The 26,331-nt window shown below is 41.5% G+C and overlaps 1 protein-coding gene across 1 annotated transcript in view; it reads right to left on the bottom strand.

The window, feature by feature from the left end:
- Window positions 1-26,331, bottom strand: part of LOC311305794 (uncharacterized protein) — a 1,216,100-nt gene that overhangs the window by 544,570 nt on the left and 645,199 nt on the right. The window contains exons 38-43 of the mRNA XM_084433664.1: window positions 14,244-14,417; window positions 13,373-13,543; window positions 12,382-12,555; window positions 10,462-10,635; window positions 3,300-3,470; window positions 2,361-2,534 (exon numbers count right to left, since the gene is read on the bottom strand). Of these exons, the coding sequence (XP_084289790.1) occupies window positions 2,361-2,534; window positions 3,300-3,470; window positions 10,462-10,635; window positions 12,382-12,555; window positions 13,373-13,543; window positions 14,244-14,417 (1,038 nt within the window). The remainder of the gene's footprint in view (window positions 1-2,360; window positions 2,535-3,299; window positions 3,471-10,461; window positions 10,636-12,381; window positions 12,556-13,372; window positions 13,544-14,243; window positions 14,418-26,331) is intronic.

The raw sequence follows: 26,331 nt of genomic DNA, 5'->3' as shown, positions 1-26,331 counted from the left end.
GCAACGAACCAACTGATCAGCTCGCAGCGTAACAACATTGAATGCTCGGCCGAACAGCTGATCATAGCTGTACAGGGCACCTTATTATTTTTCATCTCCATAAATATATCTAGCAGTAAAGATAATGCAGGGGCTAGAAATCAATTAATCTTTTGCTGATACTTCCTTGTCATCATGGAGAGCGCAGTTCATGGTTGCATAGCAACGACAGACGCCACGGGACAGCAAGCGCTTGTGGAAAGGAGAGAGCGGCGCGCTCGCGCTTTCCACTTGTTTTTACACATCTAATGTGTGTTCCATTCGACAGGGTCCATATGCAGTGTTCACTGCTCCCCTACTCCCTGAGCACAGTATATCAGTTGAAGTGGACTTCACTGACAATAACCGTTCATTTGAAACGCCCAGCAAATGTCATCAAAGAAAGTCAACGACGGAGTCGCGCAGATTATGATATAACAAATATATATAGGACTACATTCATATTTTAATTTTAATTATTATATTATATATTTACAATTATATTGCACTATTTTACAACTTCCTAAAATAAAATCACTTTACTTCACAAACTAGCTAAGCTGGCTGCATTCACTGAGGTAAATTATAATCATCAAAAATAGTATATGTAATATTCACAACAATAACCGTTAAAAATACTGTAATTTGTATAACAATGGCGAAATGTATTACTTACACACATACGTAAACTCCTCCATCGTTAGTTATGACCGTTCTGACTGGTGATGAGTTGGTGCGCGAAATGACAGTTGGGTGTGTGATCATCGCTCTCCACTTCCTGTGAAGTGATGTATCGATGTTCCTATGCCGTGCGCAGTGCCCTTCGAACTGAACATGTTCGCTCCCTTCGGATTAGACTCTAACTTAAGATGGCGGAAAACCCTGTGAAGTCCACTTCGCAGTCCACAACGCACCTCTAGAGCGACGTTGTTGATTGTTTGAGCATGTGACTGCGCGTTTCTCCTTGTTATCTATTGTTATGCGCAGCATATTTCCCGTACGCACAAACACAGCCACAGACAATGAATTGTTTGTTCGGTTATCGAAGAAGAGCATGATGTATTTTGTATAAAGTTTTTTTTTTTTTTTTATTAACTGCTTTGAGGATTGGAAATGCACAATTCATGCATACAAATCTGTATATATTAATAAATGAAGATGATTAAAATAGACCAATGCAAAAAACGAAATTCATGCCTGCATTTATTAAGACAAACCTGGTAAAAACGAATGCAGTCTATACACTGACTTGGCTGCTCTGTGAAATGTAATACAACAGTGCCACCTACTGTCTAAATGCATTAACATTAAAAGGTGAAACTCTTGCATAGACATAGGTAAATGGGTTTGTCTATTAGCCTGAAATAAAAAAAAAATAAAAAAAACATTCAGATCTTGTGCTTCCTCACATTGGAGTCCCGAGTTCATGTATAAAGTTTGGTTTCGATACGTGACAGAGTTCCTGAGATATGGACGACTTCCTGTTTGGCGACTACGCCGCTGATTTCGTTTGGCTGTGACGGGCAAACGCTTCCGAAAATCAAAAATCCTTCTAGTAACTTTTGTGAGGCTTGGTCCAAGGATCATGTACGTCTAGTTTCGTGAAGTTCGGACTAAATTTGTGACCTGTGAAAATTTAGTTTCGCTTTCTGTTCAATCCAGTGTGGCGGACAAACGACATGGACTCGTGATGTCATCTTCGCGAGCAACTTAAACCGGTACTGACCGTACGTTTTAAAGTTGGAATGGTGTCTCTGTCTCAAAGGGCCTAGGCGCAGGAGCTGGCCAAAATTTTTCTCCCGGGAATAATAATAATAATAATAATAATAATAATAAGAAGAAAACTTAAGAAGAACAGTAAGTGTGCTGCTTTCAGCAAGCACACTTAATAATAATAATAATAATAATAAGAAAACTTAAGAAGAACAGTAAGTGTGCTGCTTTCAGCAAGCACACTTAATAATAATAATAAGAAAACTTAAGAAGAACAGTAAGTGTGCTGCTTTCAGCAAGCACACTTAATAATAATAATAATAAGAAAACTTAAGAAGAACAGTAAGTGTGCTGCTTTCAGCAAGCACACTTAATTATTAAGGTATACTCCTGAATGTCAGCACACATATACTGACCCATAATGTCTATTTGACCTGTAGCTCATATCACAACTAAACTGTGTTGACGGTTATCATCATCATCATGACCGAACCTGCAGCATCTGATCTGATCTTGATCATTTTGATGCAACAAATTGTACAGCTTATTATATAACTAAAATAATATATTAGTTATGAATATTTAGCCTGCATATAGCTAATTTAGTTAATTATTTGATCCCGTCTCACCTCAGTGTCTTCAGTTGACAGTCTGGATCCTGCAGTAAATCATTGAGCTCCTTCACTCCTGATTGTCCAGGATCATTTCCTGTGAGATCCAGCTCTATCAGGTGTGAAGGGTTTGATCTCAGAGCTGAAGCCAGAGCTTTATAACCTTCTTCTGTCACACTGCAGTTAGAGAGTCTAGAACAGAGAGGAAAACTTTCAGCTGATTAATCAGTTAAACCTGAACAATATAAATCCTTAAACTGAATTTAATTTTATTCTTCATACAAATGTATTGAAAGTCATTTGCAAAAATTGACAATTGAATATGGAGGCAAACAAAAGGCTCAGTGAACTTTAATATGTTAGACATCAACATCCCTTTCAAGATTGCAATTAAGAAAATTAAAGTTTGGGAATGGCCCAATAAAGTCCAGACTTCAATTCCATTAAAATGCTGTGGAAGGACTTGAAACACAGCTCATGTTGGAAAGCCTACAAATGTCACTGAGCTGAAGCAGCTTTGCAAGGATGAGTGAGACCAGGGGCGCAACTACCCAGGTGCTCTAAGTTGGTGCAGTCAGTGGAATGGGCTCTTTAAATTTTCGCGCTGATGTGACCGCGCATGTTACGTGACAATACCAACCGTAATACCAGTACGTCCGGACTCCATCATACTACCCGTATACATACTATATAGAGCATACTTTTTTAACGCTCAAGAAGTACGTTCTAATTTAAATGTAGTACCTACTCCCATAGTACGCGATTTCGGACGCAGCTTTAGTCCATATATGGAACACATGAAAAAGTGCCATAATCATGTGACATTCTGGGGATTTTTCAAAAGTGGGGTTGCAGCTTAATAGTTTAATTGACTGTTTAATTTTATTACTTTAAATTGTTCTGATTGAGGGAAAAAATGCTTAAAAGAAATATAATAAATAAATGAGCAGTACTCACGTCAGTGTGTTGAGTTGACAGTGTTTATCCTGCAGTAGAGCAGCGATCTGATTTACTCGTGTATCTCCTAGTTCATGTCCACTCAGATTCAGCTCTCTCTGGAGTAACGGGTTTTTACCCACAACTCTATTCACATACTGACAGGCTTCCTCTGCAGCAGGACTCACAAACCTGCAGAAGAGGCAATTCAGGTATCAACTAAATGTCCACTGCATTACAAAAAATGATTGATACGATAAAAAACGTAATTATTGTTTTAAAGAAAAGCTTAAATTAGTTATTTAGATGTCAAATTTTTCTTTAAACATTTAAATACACAAATAAATATATATTTAAAAGAATCTAGAGCAACACTCAGTCCTAAAGCAAACATAAGCATAAGAACAGAAAGGTCTCACAGAACAGAAGGGCAAAAGCTCACTAGATCATGATTTTCAGTATGAATACAAAGTGTGAAATTAAGATCTTTCTGTCTTTAAAGCAGAAGGAGTGAGAAACGTCAGCACAGAGAAAACTGGCTTGTGAAACGTACTCAGTTACTAACGTAACCTCGGTTCTCTCTAGAAGAGGGAACGAGTACTGCGTTTGTAAAAACGCAATGGGGAAAAACTCTTTTCCACGAAATACTGAAGCCAAAAAATTATCCTATAATTTTGCATTGTTGTAAGGCGCGTTGCAGCAGCACACAGCCAAAGGCGAGACGGCTCACTCGCTCATTGGCTGCTCTGCAGCAACTGCTTTAGCCTATCGAGCGAGGTCTGAGGTGACGTCAGACCAATGAGGGCGCTCCGTGCCACTTCCCGCCGAAACGGGTGTGGCCTAGCCTTATAAAAGGAGCTCAAAAAGGCTGATTCACTGATTTTTCAACGCCGAAGCGAACCAGAGTGAATCACATGCACGGCAGGGAACGCAGTACTCGTTCCCTCTTCTAGAGAGAATCGAGGTTACGTTAGTAACCGAGTACGTTCTCTTACGAGAGGTCTCTCGTACTGCGTTTGTAAAAACGCAATGGGGACCCATTGTAAGATGTCGTGCATGCAGGGATCAACACTACTAAAACTGGAAGCGAAGTCCAGGATACAGAGTGCACAATCACCATAGGGACTCACAGAGAGCCCGGGAGAGAGGATGGGGAATCCCTCTATCCATATATAGCAGCGTCACAGACGCAATATATGACATCACATAGACAAGGCGGAGAGCCTGAACTAATGCGGAAATGTGGGTCTTACGCAATACTGCCCATTCAGTATAACAGTCGGCAGCGCGCAGCGCTTTCGATCTCAGCGTTTCCGGATCAGAGAGAACTGATTCGCTCAAACCGACAATAGCTTAGCCTGCAAGGCGGGAACCTCAAGGTTATAAAACCTTATAAATGTAGACGGCGAGGCCCAGCCTGCCGCCATACATATGTCCTGTAAGGAAATCCCACTAGACCAAGCCCACGAAGAGGCGACGCCTCTCGTGGAGTGCGCTCTAACACCCAATGTGTATGCCAGCGCTATGGCATCAACTATCCATCTGGATAGAGTCTGTTTCGAAACAGCCGCTCCCTTGGAACGTCCACTGAACGAGACAAATAGCTGCTCAGTCTGTCTGAAAACAGACGAGTGAGACACATAAGCTCTTAGTGCTCTAACTGGGCAAAGAGAGCTTGCGTCCCCTTCCTCGCCCGACACCGGCAGGGCAGACAGGGAAATGACCTGAGCCCGAAACGGCGTGTTGAGGGATTTTGGGACGTAACCATGCCTAGGTTTGAGTATGACTCTAAGGCGCGTGCAGGTCACCCACGTGCTTCACTGAAGCGAGAGCCAGCAAAAACACTGTCTTGAAAGACAGATGCTTGAGGCTAATTGTTTGGATAGGCTCGAAAGGATCACCTTTCATGGCTTCCAAAACAGTAGAGAGGTCCCACATAGGGACCGAGGGAGGTCTGGGAGGATTAAGCCTCCTAGCTCCCCTGAGGAAGCGGATGACTAAATCGTTTCTTCCCAGTGACTGACCGAGCGTTGTCTTAGAGAACGCCGCGATAGCCGCCACATAGACTTTGAGCGTGGAAGGGGCTCTGCCCTTATCCAACAGCTCCTGTAGGAAGGAGAGAACCTCCATCACCCCACAGTCGAAGGGTGAAAAACCCCGAGCTGTGCACCAGCTGGAGAACACCAACCACTTCGAGGCATAGAGCCGTCTGGTAGACGGAGCCCTAGCCTGAGTGATAGTATTTAGCACTCCCACTGAGAGGTCAGCGGGTACCCGTTGAGCGCCCACACGTGGAGGGACCACAACTCTGGGTGAGGATGCCAAATCGAACCCCTGGCCTGAGAGAGGAGGTCCCTCCTCAATGGCACTGGCCAAGGGGCAGTATCTGCCAACTGCATCAGAACTGGGAACCATGGTTGGTTCTTCCAGAACGGTGCTACAAGCAGTACTGAACATTTTGTTTCCCTGATCCGTTCTATCACCTGAGACAGGAGAGAGACGGGGGGAAAAGCGTAGAGCGGACAGCGCGGCCACGTGAGGGACAGCGCGCTTTCGCTCTTGGAAAAGAACACGGGGCAGTGAGCGTTTTCGTGAGACGCGAACAGGTCCACTTCCGCTCTGCCAAATCTCTCCCACAACAGCTGGACTGTTTGCGGGTGTAGAGACCATTCGCCCGTCGGAATGTTGTTCCTGGACAGTCTGTCTGGTCCCAGGTTGTGTAGCCCGGGCACATGCACTGCTCTTAACGAGCGCAGGTTGCGCTGGGCCCATAACAGGAGGCGTTCTGCCAACCTGTATAGGTTTCGGGACCTGAGACCGCCCTGGCTATATATGTAGGACACCACAGACATATTGTCCGACCGGACTAAGACGTGGTGGCCCTCTATTAGGGGACGAAAACGCGACAGCGCGTTGTCCACTGCCAGCATTTCCAGGCAGTTGATATGTAGGAGCTTCTCCCGTTCTGACCACTGGCCGAAGAACGGTCTGCCCTCGAGCAGCGCTCCCCATCCCGAGGTGGAGGCGTCCGTCGACACCACTTTCACTCTCGAGGAAATCCCCAGGCTTACACCTGATTGGTACCAGTCGCTCGCTTTCCAAGGTTCCAGAGCTGCGACGCAGCTCTGATTGACCCTGAGACGAAGCTGACCGGACGTCCACGCTCTGCGCGGCACTCGCGCTTTCAACCAGAACTGCAGGGGGCGCATACGGAGCAGACCCAGCTGAAGAACTGATGATGCTGAGGCCATAAGGCCGAGCATCCTTTGAAAACCCTTGAGCGGGACGATCGCGCCGCAGCGAAAAGGGGTCGCTGCGCGCTGAATGCTCAGCACGCGCTGTGAAGACAGCCGCGCTATCATAGACCGCGAGTCCAGAACGATATCGTTTGACTGGGGTTCAAACAGCTCTTCACCCAATTGACTCTGAGACCAAGATTCTCGAGGTGATCGAGTAAAATGGTCCTGTGCTCCACGAGCTCTGATCGCGACTGAGCCAGAATCAGCCAGTCGTCCAAATAATTCAGCACTCGCATGCCTCGAAGCCTGAGGGGCGTGAGCGCTGCGTCCATGCACCTCGTAAATGTACGGGGTGCTAGGGACAAGCCGAACGGCAGGACTGTGTACTGGTATGCCTGTCCCTCGAAGGCGAATCTCAAAAAACGCCTGTGACGTGACGCTATTTGTATCTGAAAATACGCATCCTTCAGATCTATTGACATGAACCAGTCCCCTCGGCGAATATGCGCGAGGATTTTTATGGTTGTGAGCATTTTGAAACTGCGTTTCGTCAATGCTTTGTTTAGCTGTCTTAGATCCAGTATGGGTCTGAAACCCCCGTCTTTTTTGGGAACCAGGAAGTATCTGCTGTACAGCCCCCCTTCGCTCTGAGCCTGAGATAAAGGCTCTATAGCCCCTTTGCTCATCAGTTCTGATATCTCGGTACGAAGTAGGTGTGCTACTTCTAAATTTACTTTCGTCTCGACGCGTGCTGTAAAGCGGCGGGGACGTCGATAGAACTGTAGCGAGTAGCCTCTCTTTATAATGTCTAGCACCCAATCCGAAACCCCTGGAAGCGCTGCCCATGCATCTGCGTGGTTGGCTAAGGGTTGGATGCGAAGCGCGCTCTGGTCGCCGGGCGACCGAAGCGCTTCGGTGTGCAGTAACATAGGCGTGATGCCCGTGACATTCGAGGCGGGGAGCGCGCTGATTACAGCGGGCGGGACGCTCGCCCTCGACCCCGCTACGGTGCTTAACCGATTGGGGGAGGGCTGTGCGCGTTCGACCTGGGTCGAGCTTATGAGCGCGAGCCCTGTGTGAAGGGCTGTGTTTGTGTGCAGAGATGGGCACTGGGAAGTGGACATCAGCTCTACATTTATAGCACCATCGGCCGTGGCCGGGCTCATGATGTCTGTGGGTAAATGTGGGCGCAGCGGGGCGGGCACATTTACTGCATTGAGCGCGCTGTCTGTCTGAACAGAGTGAGCGCACACAGGTTTCGTTTTTACAGAAACCATGCGACATGCATAACATAGTGTTTGTGGGCACTGGGCAGTGGGCACATTTGCTATGTTTGGTGCGCGTTCGACCTGGGTCGAGTTTAAGAGCGCGAGCCCTGTGTGAAGGGCTGTGCTTGTGTGTAGGGATGGGCACTGTGAAGTGGGCATCGGCTCTACATTTATAGCACCATCGGCCATGGCCGGGACACCAGAAAATATACTCTTTACAGGATTTATCTGGGTAGCCGTAAAAACGGCTTTTGTGTGCAGGCAAGCGGGCAGCTGTACGGGCTTGCGCATTGCAGAATACGCTGAGACAGTTGCAGTTCCTGGAACTGAAACAGCGGTGCGCTTTGGTGAGAGTACGGCCACAGCGGGACTCAAACACCGGCGCTTTCCTAGGCATGCTAGGATGTCTTCGGGGCTTCTGGTTTCACCGTGACCTTCTGGTCGAGCGAGAGCGGGGTCTCGAGCTGCGATCCTGCCGTTGTTGCGATGAAGCAGCGGGAGGTGGTCGCTGTGGCTGAGAGCTCCGAGCGGTCGGTTTAGCACGACCCGACGCAGAGCCGGAGCGCTTCGGGAGGAAGTGCTTGAAGGCTTGAGACGCTTTCTGAGCCTCGGCGAATCTCTCCACAAACTCGTTGACGGAGGATCCAAAGAGGCCGGCAGAAGATAGCGGGGCGTCGAGGAACGCGGTGCGCTCAGACTCAGACATCTCCGAGAGCGTCAGCCAAAGGTGTCTCTCAGCTACAGTAGCGGAAGCCATGCACCATCCAATGGCCTGTGCAGCAGACTTAGTAGCGCGAAGGGTGAGGTCCGAAGCGCTACGCAGGTCCGTGAGGCAGATAGCGTCAGGTCCCATCTCGTCCAACTTACGGAGGAGATCACCCTGAAATATCTGCAGCGTGGCCATCGTGTGCAGTGCTTACGCGGCTTGCCCAGCGGCGGAGAAAATTCGCGCGAGCAGTGTTGACGTCGTGCGGCAGGCTTTGGATGGCAATACCGGTTTCGTCCGCCGTCCAGCAGAGGGCGGACAAAGATGGGTTGCTATCGCCTGTTTCACCGGCGGAAGTGAGTGGTAGCCTCTGTTTTTAGCATCGTCCAGAGTGGAGAATGCTGGTGACACAGACGAACGGGTTCGTGCTGAGAGGGGAGCGCCCCAAGCTTTCGCAACTTCTTCATGAAGCTCAGGAAGAAATGGAGCGGGCTTGGACTCAGGCGAAGAGCGCTCACCAGGAAGGAAGCAACCATCCAGCCGGGTATGAGAAGGGAGTTCCGGAGCAGACCACTCGAGGCCGAGGCTCGCCGCGGCCAACGTGAGTACGCGCATCAGTTCCTTCTCGATGTTAGCTCTCTTGCCAGGTTTACGAGCAGGAGGCGCGAGATCCTCAGAGCTCGCCCAATCCTCGCTGCCCGAGGCTAGCAGAGAACAGGTGTCATCCTCCCCCGACGCGGCTTTAGCATCATCTTCCTCGGATGAAGCGGCGGCAGACCGCGGCCGCTGTGTATCGGGAAGTGATTCGGGCGAAGCCGGAGAAGCAGGCGGGCGAGCCAGCGAGCTTGGTCGGGCTGGAAAAGTCTCAGGGGCCCGCTGAGAGCGACGCTTTTTACGGCGCGGCAGTGTAGCGGGAGGTGCAGGCTCGGAGAAAAATGCCAGGCGAGTCCTAAGAGTCACCATAGGCAATATCTCGCAGTGAGGGCAGCCGCCGTCGGCGAGCGCGAGCGCTGCATGATCTTCACCCAGGCAGGAGACGCAGATGACATGGCGGTCTCCCTCGCTGAGTGGGGCTCGGCACGAGCCGCATGAAGGCATCTTAAAAAAGACGCTAGCTCTTTTAGTAGTGCATGTCGCAGGGCGAACACACACACACACACAAAGAACAGAGAAGGCTTAAAGGATATATGCGCCGGATAGCGCAGCTGGAACGGCAGTCGAAGGCGGCGTGAGCCAGCAGCTTCTGAGTGGCTCGTCCCGCTGAAGTGCTTTCTCAGACGGCGCGGCTTCTTCCGTGATCCAGCGATGCGAGAGCTTCGCTGAAGAGTTGAAAAATCAGTGAATCAGCCTTTTCGAGCTCCTTTTATAAGGCTAGGCCACACCCGTTTCGGCGGGAAGACCTCATTGGTCTGACGTCACCTCAGACCTCGCTCGATAGGCTAAAGCAGTTGCTGCAGAGCAGCCAATGAGCGAGCGAGCCGTCTCGCCTTTGGCTGTGTGCTGCTGCAACGCGCCTTACAACAATGCAAAATTATAGGATAATTTTTTGGCTTCAGTATTTCGTGGAAAAGAGTTTTTCCCCATTGCGTTTTTACAAACGCAGTACGAGAGACCTCTCGTAAGAGAACTGCATGTTTGAGAACATCTGGAGACTCATAGACCTGGTGTAGAGAGATGCAGTGAATCTGGGCTTGATGGAAAACTATTATTGTTAATTATTAAGGTATACTCCTGAATGTCAGCACACATATACTGACCCATAATGTCTATTTGACCTGTAGCTCATATCACAGCTAAACTGTGTTGACGGTTATCATCATCATCATGACAGAACCTGCAGCATCTGATCTGATCTTGATCATTTTGATGCAACAAATTGTACAGCTTATTATATAACTAAAATAATATATTAGTTATGAATATTTAGCCTGCATATAGCTAATTTAGTTAATTATTTGATCCTGTCTCACCTCAGTGTCTTCAGTTGACAGTCTGGATCCTGCAGTAAATCATTGAGCTCCTTCACTCCTGATTGTCCAGGATCATTTCCTGTGAGATCCAGCTCTATCAGGTGTGAAGGGTTTGATCTCAGAGCTGAAGCCAGAGCTTTATAACCTTCTTCTGTCACACTGCAGTTAGAGAGTCTAGAACAGAGAGGAAAACTTTCAGCTGATAAATCAGTTAAACCTGAACAATATAAATCCATAAACTGAATTTAATTTTATTCTTCTTACAAATGTATTGAAAGTCAGTTGCAAAAACTGACAATTGAATATGGAGGCAAACAAAAGGCTCAGTGAACTTTAATATGTTAGACATCAACATCCCTTTCAAGATTGCAATTAAGAAAATTAAAGTTTGGGAATGGCCCAATAAAGTCCAGACTTCAATTCCATTAAAATGCTGTGGAAGGACTTGAAACACAGCTCATGTTGGAAAGCCTACAAATGTCACTGAGCTGAAGCAGCTTTGCAAGGAAGAGTGAGACCGGTGTCTAGAACTACCCAGTGTCAGAGGGGTATGAAGCAACAAATTTGCCGAACAATTTAACAATTCTTTGAGTGGTGGAGTTGAAACGGGTTACATGCTTATTTCACAGATAAGAATAAAATGTTAATTTGATTCAATGGTTATTTAAAGTTTTACTTGGCTTTTTCAGCCACACTTCAGAGAACTTTAGAGCACTAATGTCTGTTAACATGAATATTTGAAAGCCTCCAAGCACAGACATCACACTTTAAATTAGGGCTGCACGATATTGGGAAAAAATTACATTGCGATATTTTTTTCCCAACGATATATATTGCGATATTGCGAGCCATCAATCCAGGCTATAAGACTGCTTAAAAACTTTCACAGAGACCTCAAACAGAAAGCACAAAGCCTTTCTTTAAAGCGAATTTCGTTATGTATTCATTTTATCTTAATTTTAATCAGTGTTTCATTATCCAATTTCCTAGATTTAATAAATAAAAAGTAAATATAGCAGACAATAGATAATCACGACATGGAGGCGCCAGCGCCTGAACTGGAGCTTAAGCTATCATCCATGAACCGAAACTCAGCGTATAAGGTAGCCTACTCGCCTCACACACCAAAAAAAAAAAAATAGAAATATATCTATCATCTACAGAAATCTCTACTTTTAAACAGAACCATTCAAAACAACATAAAACTATGTAATCCGTATGAAATGTGCATTTCTCTCCGGTGAGTTCACTACTGCGAAGATCGCGAGTCAGTATCGTCAACTTCATCTTTGCAGCCGACACAGAAAACACTTGTTTATTAATAAACAATTAAAATGTCTCATTGCAATATTTTACATACTCATAATAATTACTTTTGCTGGTTCTTTGTGACAGCTTTTAGGTGCCGTTTACATGAACGCGCCACTGCATCAGCAACGAAAACATAGTGAGAGAGTTTCTTTGTTTACCAGTTCTGTCTAACAAAGTATTAGATATGACTGACAGAGATTGTAAACTAATGAAGACGGAGAATGTGAGTGAGCGCTGTGTGATCAGGCACTGGTGTTCTCAGCACCGCCCGTCAAAATAAAAGTCCGGAGCGACGTCAAAATAAAAGTCCTGCTTCCAACACATCGGCCAATCAGAAAAACATATCGGCCGATGCTGATATTTTAAAAGTGCCAAATATCGGCCGATATATCGGCCTTGGCGATATATCGGTCGACCACTAATGACGATGATGACTAAACAGGTGACACAACTGAACTGATAATGGCGGTAACCATAGAAAGGCAAATAGGAACCAAGCAAAACTGTACAACAAATTGTACAGCTTATTATATAACTAAAATAATATATTAGTTATGAATATTTAGCCTGCATATAGCTAATTTAGTTAATTATTTGATCCCGTCTCACCTTAGTGTCTTCAGTTGACAGTCTGGATCCTGCAGTAAATCACTGAGCTCCTTCACTCCTGATTGTCCAGGATCATTTCCTGTGAGATCCAGCTCTATCAGGTGTGAAGGGTTTGATCTCAGAGCTGAAGCCAGAGCTTTATAACCTTCTTCTGTCACACTGCAGTTAGAGAGTCTAGAACAGAGAGGAAAACTTTCAGCTGATTAATCAGTTAAACCTGAACAATATAAATCCTTAAACTGAATTTAATTTTATTCTTCATACAAATGTATTGAAAGTCAGTTGCAAAAACTGACAATTGAATATGGAGGCAAACAAAAGGCTCAGTGAACTTTAATATGTTAGACATCAACATCCCTTTCAAGATTGCAATTAATTTAAACTGTACAACTCTGAAAGTCTATGATCTGAAAATGGTTGGAAAATTAGAAAATTAAAGTTTGGGAATGGCCCAATAAAGTCCAGACTTCAATTCCATTAAAATGCTGTGGAAGGACTTGAAACACAGCTCATGTTGGAAAGCCTACAAATGTCACTGAGCTGAAGCAGCTTTGCAAGGATGAGTGAGACCAGGGGCGCAACTACCCAGGTGCTCTAAGTTGGTGCAGTCAGTGGAATGGGCTCTTTAAATTTTCGCGCTGATGTGACCGCGCATGTTACGTGACAATACCAACCGTAATACCAATACGTCCGGACTCCATCATACTACCCGTATTCATACTATATAGAGCATACTTTTTTAACGGTCGCGAAGTACGTTCTAATTTAAATGTAGTACCTACTCCCATAGTACGCAATTTCGGACGCAGCTTTAGTCCATATATGGAACACATGAAAAAGTGCCATAATCATGTGACATTCTGGGGATTTTTCAAAAGTGGGGTTGCAGCTTAATAGTTTAATTGACTGTTTAATTTTATTACTTTCAATTGTTCTGATTGAGGGAAAAAATGCTTAAAAGTAATATAATAAATAAATGAGCAGTACTCACGTCAGTGTGTTGAGTTGACAGTGTTTTTCCTGCAGTAGAGCAGCGATCTGATTCACTCGTGTGTCTCCTAGTTCATGTCCAACCAGATTCAGCTCTCTCTGGAGTAACGGGTTTTTACCCACAACTCTATTCACATACTGACAGGCTTCCTCTGCAGCAGGACTCACAAACCTGCAGAAGAGGCAATTCAGGTATCAACTAAATGTCCACTGCATTACAAAAAATGATTGATACGATAAAAAACGTAATTATTGTTTTAAAGACAAGCTTAAATTAGTTATTTAGATGTCAAATTTTTCTTCAAACATTTTAAATACACAAATAAATATATATTTAAAAGAATCTAGAGCAACACTCAGTCCTAAAGCAAACATAAGCATAAGAACAGAAAGGTCTCACAGAGCAGAAGGGCAAAAGCTCACTAGATCATGATTTTCAGTATGAATACAAGGTGTGAAATTAAGATATTTCTGTCTTTAAAGCAGAAGGAGTGAGAAACGTCAGCACAGAGAAAACTGGCTTGTGAAACTGCATGTTTGAGAACATCTGGAGACTCATAGACCTGGTGCAGAGAGATGCAGTGAATCTGGGCTTGATGGAAAACTATTATTGTTAATTATCAAGGTATACTCCTGAATGTCAGCACACATATACTGACCCATAATGTCTATTTGACCTGTAGCTCATATCACAACTAAACTGTGTTGACGGTTATCATCATCATCATGACAGAACCTGCAGCATCTGATCTGATCTTGATCATTTTGATGCAACAAATTGTACAGCTTATTATATAACTAAAATAATATATTAGTTATGAATATTTAGCCTGCATATAGCTAATTTAGTTAATTATTTGATCCCGTCTCACCTCAGTGTCTTCAGTTGACAGTCTGGATCCTGCAGTAAATCATTGAGCTCCTTCACTCCTGATTGTCCAGGATCATTTCCTGTGAGATCCAGCTCTATCAGGTGTGAAGGGTTTGATCTCAGAGCTGAAGCCAGAGCTTTATAACCTTCTTCTGTCACACTGCAGTTAGAGAGTCTAGAACAGAGAGGAAAACATTCAGCTGATTAATAAGTTAAACCTGAACAATATAAATCCTTAAACTGAATTTAATTTTATTCTTCATACAAATGTATTGAAAGTCAGTTGCAAAAACTGACAATTGAATATGGAGGCAAACAAAAGGCTCAGTGAACTTTAATATGTTAGACATCAACATCCCTTTCAAGATTGCAATTAAGAAAATGAAAGTTTGGGAATGGCCCAATAAAGTCCAGACTTCAATTCCATTAAAATGCTGTGGAAGGACTTGAAACACAGCTCATGTTGGAAAGTCTACATATGTCACTGAGCTGAAGCAGCTTTGCAAGGATGAGTGAGACCGGGGCGCAACTACCCAGTGTCAGAGGGGTATGAAGCAACAAATTTGCCGAACAATTTAACAATTCTTTGAGTGGTGGAGTTGAAACGGGTTACTTGCTTATTTCACAGATAAGAATAAAATGTTAATTTGATTCAATGGTTATTTAAAGTTTTACTTGGCTTTTTCAGCCACACTTCAGAGAACTTTAGAGCGCTAATGTCTGTTAACATGAATATTTGAAAGCCTCCAAGCACAGACATCACACTTTAAATTAGGGCTGCACGATATTGGGAAAAAATTACATTGCGATATTTTTTTCCCAACGATATATATTGCGATATTGCGAGCCATCAATCCAGGCTATAAGACTGCTTAAAAACTTTCACAGAGACCTCAAACAGAAAGCACAAAGCCTTTCTTTAAAGCGAATTTCGTTATGTATTCATTTTATCTTAATTTTAATCAGTGTTTCATTATCCAATTTCCTAGATTTAATAAATAAAAAGTAAATATAGCAGACAATAGATAATCACGACACGGAGGCGCCAGCGCCTGAACTGGAGCTTAAGCTATCATCCATGAACCGAAACTCAGCGTATAAGGTAGCCTACTCGCCTCACACACCTAAAAAAAAAAAATAGAAATATATCTATCATCTACAGAAATCTCTACTTTTAAACAGAACCATTCAAAACAACATAAAACTATGTAATCCGTATGAAATGTGCATTTCTCTCCGGCGCGTTCACTACTGCGAAGATTGCGAGTCAGTATCGTCCACTTCATCTTTGCAGCCGACACAGAAAACACTTGTTTATTAATAAACAATTAAAATGTCTCATTGCAATATTTTACATACTCATAATAATTACTATTGCTGGTTCTTTGTGACAGCTTTTAGGTGCCGTTTACATGAACGCGTCACTGCATCAGCACCGAAAACATAGAGAGAGAGTTTCTTTGTTTACCAGTTCTGTCTAACAAAGTATTTGATATGACTGACAGAGATTGTAAACTAATGAAGACGGAGAATGTGAGTGAGCGCTGTGTGATCAGGCACTGGTGTTCTCAGCACCGCCCGTCAAAATAAAAGTCTGGAGCGCCGTCAAAATAAAAGTCCCGCTTCCAACACATCGGCCAATCAGAAAAACGTATCGGCCAATGCTGATATTTTAAAAGTGCCAAATATCGGCCGATATATCGGCCTTGGCGATATATCGGTCGACCACTAATGACGATGATGACTAAACAGGTGACACAACTGAACTGATAATGGCGGTAACCATAGAAAGGCAAATAGGAACCAAGCAAAACTGTACAACAAATTGTACAGCTTATTATATAACTAAAATAATATATTAGTTATGAATATTTAGCCTGCATATAGCTAATTTAGTTAATTATTTGTTCCCGTCTCACCTCAGTGTCTTCAGTTGACAGTCTGGATCCTGCAGTAAATCACTGAGCTCCTTCACTCCTGATTGTCCAGGATCATTTCCTGTGAGATCCAGCTCTATCAGGTGTGAAGGGTTTGATCTCAGAGCTGAAGCCAGAGCTTTATAAACTTCTTCTGTCACACTGCAGTTAGAGAGTCTAGAACAGAGAGGAAAACTTTCAGCTGATTAATCAGTTAAACCTGAACAATATAAATCCTTAAACTGAATTTAATTTAATTCTTCATACAAATGTATTGAAAGTCAGTTGCAAAAACTGACAATTGAATATGGAGGCAAACAAAAGGCTCAGTGAACTTTAATATGTTAGACATCAACATCCCTTTCAAGATTGCAATTAACTAAAACTGTACAACTCTGAAAGTCTATGATCTGAAAATGGTTGGAAAATTAGAAAATTAAAGTTTGGGAATGGCCCAATGAAGTCCAGACTTCAATTCCATTAAAATGCTGTGGAAGGACTTGAAGCCTACAAATGTCACTGAGCCGAAGCAGCTTTGCAAGGATGAGTGAGACCAGGGGCGCAACTACCCAGTGTCAGAGGGGTATGAAGCAACAAATTTGGCGAACAATTTAACAATTCTTTGAGTGGTGGAGTTGAAACGGGTTACATGCTTATTTCACAGATAAGAATAAAATGTTAATTTGATTCAATGGTTATTTAAAGTTTTACTTGGCTTTTTCAGCCACACTTCAGAGGACTTTAGAGCGCTAATGTCTGTTAACATGAATATTTGAAAGCCTCCAAGCACAGACATCACACTTTAAATTAGGGCTGCACAATACTGGGCAAAAATTACATTGCGATATTTTTTTCCCAAGATATATATTGCGATATTGCGAGCCATCAATCCAGGCTATAAGACTGCTTTAAAACTTTCACAGAGACCTCAAACAGAAAGCACAAAGCCTTTCTTCAAAGCGAATTTCGTTTTGTATTAATTGTATCTTAATTTTAATCAGTGTTTCATTATCCAATTTCCTACATTTAATAAATAAAAAGTAAATATAGCAGACAATAGATAATCACGACACGGAGGCGCCAGTGCCTGAACTGGAGCTTAAGCTATCATCCATGAACCGAAACTCAGCGTATAAGGTAGCCTACTCGCCTCACACACCTAAAAAAAAATAGAAATATATCTATTATCTACAGAAATCTCTACTTTTAAACAGAACCATTCTAAACAACATAAAACTATGTAATCCGTATGAAATGTGCATTTCTCTCTGGCGCGTTCACTACTGCGAAGATCGCGAGCCAATATCGTCAACTTCATCTTTGCAGCCGACACAGAAAACACTTGTTTATTAATAAACAATTAAAATGTCTCATTGCAATATTTTACATACTCATAATAATTACTTTTGCTGGTTCTTTGTGACAGCTTTTAGGTGCCGTTTACATGAACGCGTCACTGTATCAGCACCGAAAACATAGAGAGAGAGAGAGAGAGAGGGGGAGAGAGAGGGAGAGAGAGAGAGAGAGAGAGAGAGAGAGAGAGAGAGAGAGAGAAAGACTTTGACTTTAACAATCACTTTAATATAAAAGTTAAATTATTTCCTTCCTTTTTCTTCTTCTATTCTAGACAATTATACAGACAATGAGGCATCACAAAAAAAAAAAAAACTAACAAAAAATTTAATTTCCATCGTAATCAACATCAAAATACATTGATTCACACCCCATTTATATTTAAACGTTTCAATGTCATTAACCAATTTATAATAAGTGTACTCAATTTTTAATCGTGACCTTATTAACCCACTTAGGACAGATTCAACATCACACGACTCATTACCATTCATTTTTTCTTTCCGTGACACCCAAATGGCCATTTTAGCTTGTCCACATAAAAAGTTCATTAAGACATGGGCCTCTTTTTTACTCTTTTTATACTTCGGACCATATATGAAAACCATAGGTGAGAAAACTTCTCCCCAGGTCTGACACCACCCTTCTATTATTGGAAACAACTGTTGTAATCTAGTACAGTCTAAAAATAAATGAAAAACAGTTTCTGGTATCCCACAGAAAGGACATCCCTCCCTCACCTGTGGATCAAGACGTGCTCTGTGTCTGTTTGTAGCTATTATACCATGCACTAACCTCCACTGAAGATCTCCAGCTCGTTTTTCAATAGGAGGTTTGTACAAGGTCCTCCAGCTGCCCTTGGGGGAAGCACCTAATCCAAACACCTCTTGCCATTTAGACTCTTTTAAACTCATAAGAGCCTGAAAATGCAGTATCTTGACACACAATGTGTACAATGATTTTTTATCCGTTTTGCTGAAAAGTCCCAACTGAGGTGTCTTAAAAGTTAATAGTCCACCCTCAGTTTCTTCCCAGCTTCCAGTCTCAGCTGCAATGTTTACTTCTGGAAAATCACATATATTCAGTTCTCCATTATACGTTTCTAAGGAGAGTCTGTAACTCTGTGGCAAAAACTCAACTATGCGAGTCAAAATTTTCTTTGCCACTCGAATAGATCTTATGTCCATTTTTTTCAGCAAAAATCTCAGCTGATATCCATTCACCTTCAGGTATTAAGTGTCCAATTTTTGTAATTTTTGCAGCCCACAGACTTTTCCTGAGTGATGCAGAGTTAAAAAGCAATGGTTCTTCTTTCTGCCACAAACTTTGTGCATTGCTTGACTCCCGGGAAATCTTAAAAAGTGTCCATGCTTTTAGGAGTGATCTATAAAACTATGTTAATCCTGCAAGATCCAACCTATTTATGTCCATCAGGAACAAGTGGCGATCTAGTCCCATGTTCCCTGCTTTCCTCAATAGGATGTACGCTATCCCAGCCCAGCTCACGTCCTTCCCATAGAGGAGTCTCTGGGCCACTTGAAGCCTGAAAGTCTTTAGTCTGGATCTGATGTCCACTAGGCCTTGTCCTCTTTCCTGTCTGGGCAGAGACAACACTGGAGCCTTCAGCCAATGCTGTCCCGACCAGAAAAAATCCACCAGACATCTCTAAATTTGTCTCACAAGTTCTTCTGGAGGTTCAAGGATCATCATTCTGTGCCAAAGGGAAGAGGCTACAAGGTTGTTACATATCAGCACCCTTCCCCTATAGGACAGCTGGGGCAGCAACCATTTCCAATGAGACAACCGCGCACGTACTTTCTCCAACAGGCCCTCCCAATTTTGCTTTCTGTATTCAATTGTCCCCAAAAAAACTCCCAGATATTTTAAACCTGCCCTTCCCCTTTGTAGACCACCAGGAAGTGGTGGACTATTTACAATTTGGCCACACCACACAGCATCGCTTTTACACCAGTTAACTCTGGCAGATGATGCCTTTCCATAACATTCTAGAGCATGCTTTACCACATCAACATCTCTATCTCCCCTAATTAAAACTGTTATATCATCCGCATATGCAGATAATTTGACAGATTGCTGGGAGTTTTGAAAGTTAATCTGTAGACCTGCTAAGTCTTTCCTTAATTTACATAACAGCGGTTCTATAATTATGCTATAAAGTTGGCCCGAAAGGGGACAGCCCTGTCTAATTCCCCTCTGTACTTTCACAGGGATGCTTAGGCCACCAGCCATTTTTATCATACATGTGGCTTCAGTGTACAATAACCGTATCATTGAAATAAAAATATCACCAAAACCAAAGGCCTTTAAAGCATCAAAGAGAAAAATGTGATCCACCCAATCGAAAGCCTTCTCTTGGTCTAATGATAAAAGTCCCATTTCAATCTTGTTATCAAAAGCATAGTCATACACGTCTCTCACTAAATGTAGATTATCTACAATAGATCTATCTTGTATGCAATAAGATTGATCTTCATGTATGATTTCATGCAGTACATTACTTAATCTTGTGGCCAAATTTTATAATCCGAACTGCACTGCATGCTGAAAGCTCTTCGGAAGAATTCTTTCAGTGACACTTTTTTGCAGAACTTCAAAGTAATCATGACCAATAACATGCCAGAAGCCTTATAGAAATCAGCAGACAGTCCATCTATCCCGGGTGCACGACCTACAGAGAGCCCCATAACAGCAGCCGTGACTTCTTCATAGGTGAGTTCAGTCTCTAAAAAAAGTTTGTGCTTCGGGGTTAAAACCGGAAGGTCAAAAAGCAGTTATTTTCTACATTGTTCTTCTGATTCCTCAGAGGTGTATAAACTTGAATAGAAGTCCACAGCAATTTTTCGCATCTCTGTTTGATCAGAAATATCTTGACCATTACAGTCTTTTAAACAGTACATACATTTTTCTTGTCCTTTTCTACGCTCTAGATTAAAAAAAAAAAGAAGTAGGAGCGTCCATATCTCTTGTTGTTACAAAACGACTCCTTACAAGAGAAATCTTTCATTTATTGTCAGAAATATGTTTTTAAAAGCATCACTTTCATCAAATTTTATGTGACAATTTCCAGTAGGCAACTGACTGCAAACAGGCACATCAGGACACAAACGAGCAGGCTTATGTGCCGGGGCTGAGCCCCGGAGAGCCCCGGCCCAATTTAACCACTGGGTGCGACTACCCTTCACATCGCATGTTCCGGCGATGTGACTATCGCTCATACGCACATCGCAATGTTGATGTTAAAACAGAATATCGTTCAGCCCTACTTTAAATCCTACCTGTTGCCTTTCACCATCCACTTATTTAGCTGCTTTTGGTATCCCTTGACATGCCATCTCACTTTCCCTCTTTCTTTTTCTATCTTTAGCCCCGACAGTTTTTTTGCTTTATCCATCTTTTTCAACGACAATTCACTACTCGTACCTGCTCGCTCAGTCAAGTCAAGTCAAGTCAAGTATATTTGTATAGCGCTTTTCACAATACAGATTGTATCAAAGCAGCTTCACAGTATTAAATTAAAATAATACAACAAGGTTTGTTTCTAGTGGAATTTATTGATTGATAAAATAAAGTTAAATATCCCCAAATATTTAGCTCAGTGCTCACGGCGCCCCTCGCAATATTACGCTCGCGATATCTTCAATGTCAAAATTCTATGATGGAATCTTATGAGGGCGCCTACTCTAACCTGTTAGTCCTCTAAAATGTTATATAACATTGAGGAAATGCAGAAATGATTTAGAAATGCACAACAGCAGCTACATATAGAAAATACCAAAAAAAGAATTGTAATTATTTATTTATTTTACCATCGCATGGTGCTGCGCCCCTATGCGCCGCATATAGAGCATACCCACTTTTTAAGCCACTGAGTGAGACAAACGGACCAAAATACCTTAATAGTGGTGTAAAACACTCATAAACTACAGGAAGTGTTTGGTCAAGACTAGCTGCAAAGCTGAAAGCAGAATCAAAGATACACAGCTCTCTCAAAAGTACTAAAATATATTAATACTGTTATATACAATCTTAAGATAAGTGATTTCTACTAGATCTCACCCTCCTTTCTCTGGCAGATTTACCAGCTCTAACAGAATCATCTGAATTCTGACTCAACACTAGGTATGCAAATAACGATTAAATCACTAAATTATAAATTACTATAAACAAAAACAGCCCAATTTAAGTGTTAACTTATAAGAAGCAGAATATACATATATGGAAAATACATTATCCATTAAATATTATAATCTCGCAATTATTTGCATTACAGTGCAGCACCAAATAAATGCAGCACAAAATGAATGCTTAATGTCACTTCAGTATTACTCACTGAAAAAAACACAACAACAGTAAAATGGCACAATGACAACCTCGCTTATATTGAACATCAAACTTTTATCAACAAAACAAATAGGACAGATGGCATAGTATACCCCTAGCCTGGGTTTCCCCATACTGCCTTGCTCGCAGCGCGATTTTATTCACGCTGCTAGGCAGTCTGGACACCATGGAGCAGATTTTCGCCTCAAATAGGGAACCAATCACAGAACGGGGAGGGAGCAGCAAGACGATGACGTCATCTATGCGACACACCGAAGCAGTTTGTTTATCTATGGATCCAACATGACAGACGTAAAAACATGCATATTTTTAGGAACACATCTACAAAAATATGCCTGTATTTCAAGTTGATAAAATAATTTAAAATCCACATCAGTTTATTTGTGCCCACGCGCCACGCCCTCCCAGGATACGTTACCTAGGCTACTTTCATTTTTAAAAATTCTTCATAACCGCGCGCGCGCAATCTAACTTACTTGCAGTCGTCGAGATGGATGCTGAGGAGTTGAAGAAAAGAATAGCTAGTGGAGATTGTAAAGTTGTCGACAATACGTCATCAAAAATCAAGTCCAGTGTGTGGGAGAAATTTGGAGTTATCTGAAGAAAATATTGTGAAAGGCTTTGCTGCAAACATTTTCGTGTTGGATAGCCGCAAATGTGGAACTTGTTGAAAATGTGGAAATATGGAAGCACGCAGGAACTGTGGTAAGAAAGCAGTTCTATCGAACGGTATTTTTCAGATTTAACACTGTTAAGTATGTGTAGTGTGCAGGGCGTGTTTGAACCCAAAATGGTCAGATGTAGCTAGACGAAATTGCGTGGCATATATAATGTTGTAGCCGCGTCTGTTCGACTGGTGAAATGTCATAAGGCTACTCAGTTTTGTGGTAACGTTAGCCATGTTCTTCATGTACCGGCCTTTTGACAGCTTCGGCTGAAATTGTCCTTGTGTTAATTGTCGTTTAATAACTTCTGTATGACCTGACAATAAACATTTTTGTAAGTGTGTCTATAATGTGATAGTCTAAACTGATTTTATTTCGGGTGCGGGTCGGGTGTCGGTTCTATTTTAAGCGGGTCGGGTGCAGATTTTAATTAGTGCTGCTGTGGGAAAACAGGTCGGGTGCGGTTTTAAGCACTGCAGGAGCGGATTTACAAAATCAGACCCGTGCAAGACACTGGTGTACACATAAATCTCTGACCCATCGTCGTCTTCTTCGTTGAATATCTGTCGCTCTATATACGTCATCTGGTATAATTGAAACGATTGGCTATGAGCTATGTACAGGCGCATTTGATAGACATTTGTAGCGCCCAATAAACGGCTCTGGGCATTCGTAAACCACGCCTCAAATACGAGAAAATGCACATGTGGTTCCCAGACCACGTTTCAAAGAGAAAGAGGTCTGACGTTAGCCAGGCTAGTATACCCCCATTGTAACACTGAGAAATGAAGGTCTTAGTGTTTTCCCCTAAATTTAAAACAAATGCTTAGTTTGTGGTTCATTAGTATTAATGAAAATACATCAATAATAAAATAGTACAATGCTAAATTCACTTATATTAAACATTGGACTTTTATTAACAAAATTGATAAGAAGGATGATATGCTATACCCACGTTGTAACAAATAAATAAAAGATCTTTGGACTGCTTAGTTTGTGGCTCATTATTATTTTGAATGAAAAACACAACAACAATAGAACAAAGACAAACTTACTTATATTAAACAAAGAAATGCAACTTTTATTTATAACTTTTAGCCTCTGGGATCGTCCCGTCAGTCATTGCACCTTACTTTAGTCATATGACTCATGTGGCTCAACTTACCTCAGTATCTCCAATTTACAATTTATATTCTTCAGTCCAGTGCAGAGCAGCTTCACTCCTGAATCCTGCAGATTATTATTGTTCATGTTCAGCTCTTTCAGATTGGTATTTGATCCAAGAACTGCAGCCAGAGCTGAACAGCTTTTTTCTGTTAAGTTACAATCATTTAACCTACAATAAATCACAACACAGAATTAGATGGCACACATACAATACATTTTCTATAAACAATTATTAAATACATTTTCCTTTTTTTTTTTTTACATAAACAGCATACAATGCATTCAAACAGCATTCATCTACAAAAAATACTATTTCCAGTACATTAGCATTTTTTTATTCAGTGACAAATTTCCTAGATAAAATAAACATGTTTGAAAAAAATATTTGCGTTAAGATTTATAGCTATAGGATTTCTTCTCTATTTCTGTCACCTGATGGAGTTTGGGTTCTTGCCACTGTTGCCTCTGGCTTGCTTAGTTGGGGACACTTAAAATTCAACAATATTATTGACTTGACTTGATTGCACTGACACTATTAAATGAGACAGTTCACAGTTTTATGGCAAGTTAAAGGCCTTTCACTATAATTCTAAAAATGCCTTCATTCACATGTACATGTCTTTTTGTTATAAAATCTTTAATGATTTAAGTAAAGCTAAGATTACTTAAACCTAAGATAGGGGTGTGCGATATGACGATTTTTGATCGTGGACGATTAAAATGTCTCCACGATCTGCTTTTGAAGAAATATCGTAGAATTGTGCATTATATCTGTTCTGGCGCCTCTGTCCCAACATACTGAACAACGCGACGTATAAAGCACTGTTTAGCCTATTTAATTTGTATATTAAGTTATGTATGTGTAATGTGTATCTTTGATCTTAATATTTAATAACAAAGAAAATAATGACAAATATTTTTATATTTTGTTACCTAAGGCTTTGTTTTTAAAATAGTGACATTAGATTGGCTGTAATGCTAAGTCACAAAATAGTAAAACCAACATAAAAAGAATCGTGATAAAATCGTGAATCGTGATTTTCCTGAAAAAAATCGTGATATGATATTTTTGCCATATCGCCCACCCCTAACCTAAGAACCTAAGAAATTGTATTTGTATTATTTCAAGATTAAGTTTAACCAACGACTGTTGCCGATATCTTAGAGAGCAGGGTGATCAATGGGTGATATATCATTAATTTAAAGATAGTAAAAAAGCATCCATAACAATTACTGAAATTACATTTATAGTTTATTTTACTTAATATTTATTAAATAAATAAAATAAAAAACATTGAAAAAAAAACATTTTGAACTTTTTTTGTAGAAAAAACAACTTTAAATGTGTACATATTATACAACAGGCTTTTGATAAATGTTTATTTGTAAATCTCTCAATCTACATATTACATTACATTATTATTACATTAAACTACAGAATTACTGATAAAAATAAGCATTTAAAATGTCTAATTACTAGGAGATACAGAGGGACTGTCACGGTGTGGTGCAGGCAGAAGAAGACGACGGAGAATCTAAAGTTCCAATGCAAACATTTACTCACAATATAAATAATACAGGTACATAGAAGACGGGCAGAAGGTTCACACACACACTAAATACGACGGAGATCGGACAAGGACTGACTGAACAGAATGGAACTTAAATACAAACACACATTACACTGATTAACAGAACACAGGTGAGATAGATGACGATTAGTGGTCGACCGATATTGGTTTTTGATGGCTGATGGCCGATGCCGATGCTGATATCTTAGAGAGCAGGATGGCCGATGCAAAGCCGATATTATTATTATATACTTTATATTTATTTTAATCAATATTTTATAAATTTTAAATAAATTAGAAAACAAATCTTTTAAAATAAACATGCTTAGATGGCAACTTCTTGAATCTGCAATCCTATTACAGTATTTTTCACAAATAAAGTAATTGTTTAAAAATATATGAATATGTGAATAAAAAGGAAGCAAACACTGTAACAGGGCACTCAGTAATCTGGTAATATCGTGCGCACTGGTAATCATATTTTTGCAAATAAAGACAAGGTAACGCTAATATTACATACAGCACACAGTGAAAACTATATGAATATGACACAGTGGCCAACTGGATATAGCACAGCATATTTTAATATGAAGGATTTAAAGTTTTTCGACCGCGTCTACTGTGAAGCTGATCTTCTCTTCGAATTCACTCACTTCATTCGACCGTCACTCGCAGTCACACATTTATCAGGCTACAAATGCACACCTTACAAGATATCACAGCTGGATTCCATTAAATCTGCAAGGTTTGTGATATTAAATGTTTATTAGATATTCAGAGATTTGTTTAAATGATGTAGATGCGCATTTGCTGAATGTTGACGAGTAAATGAGAAAGTATTTTAGCCTGATTGTTTGCCTTTTCTGTTACAAATAATATAAAAGCAACACTTTACTTTTTCGCATACCATTTACTTTCTTTGTTTACCAGTTCTGTCTAACAAAGTATTAGATATGACTGACAGAGATTGTAAACTAATGAAGACGGAGAATGTGAGTGAGCGCTGTGTGATCAGGCGCTGGTGTTCTCAGCACCGCCCGTCAAAATAAAAGTCC

This window comes from Rutilus rutilus (assembly GCF_951802725.1).
Source record: "Rutilus rutilus genome assembly, chromosome: 1".
NCBI classification, from domain to species: Eukaryota; Metazoa; Chordata; class Actinopteri; order Cypriniformes; family Leuciscidae; genus Rutilus; species Rutilus rutilus.
The sequence above is the reverse complement of the archived record's forward strand: the minus strand, read 5'-3'. Positions and strand labels throughout refer to the sequence as shown.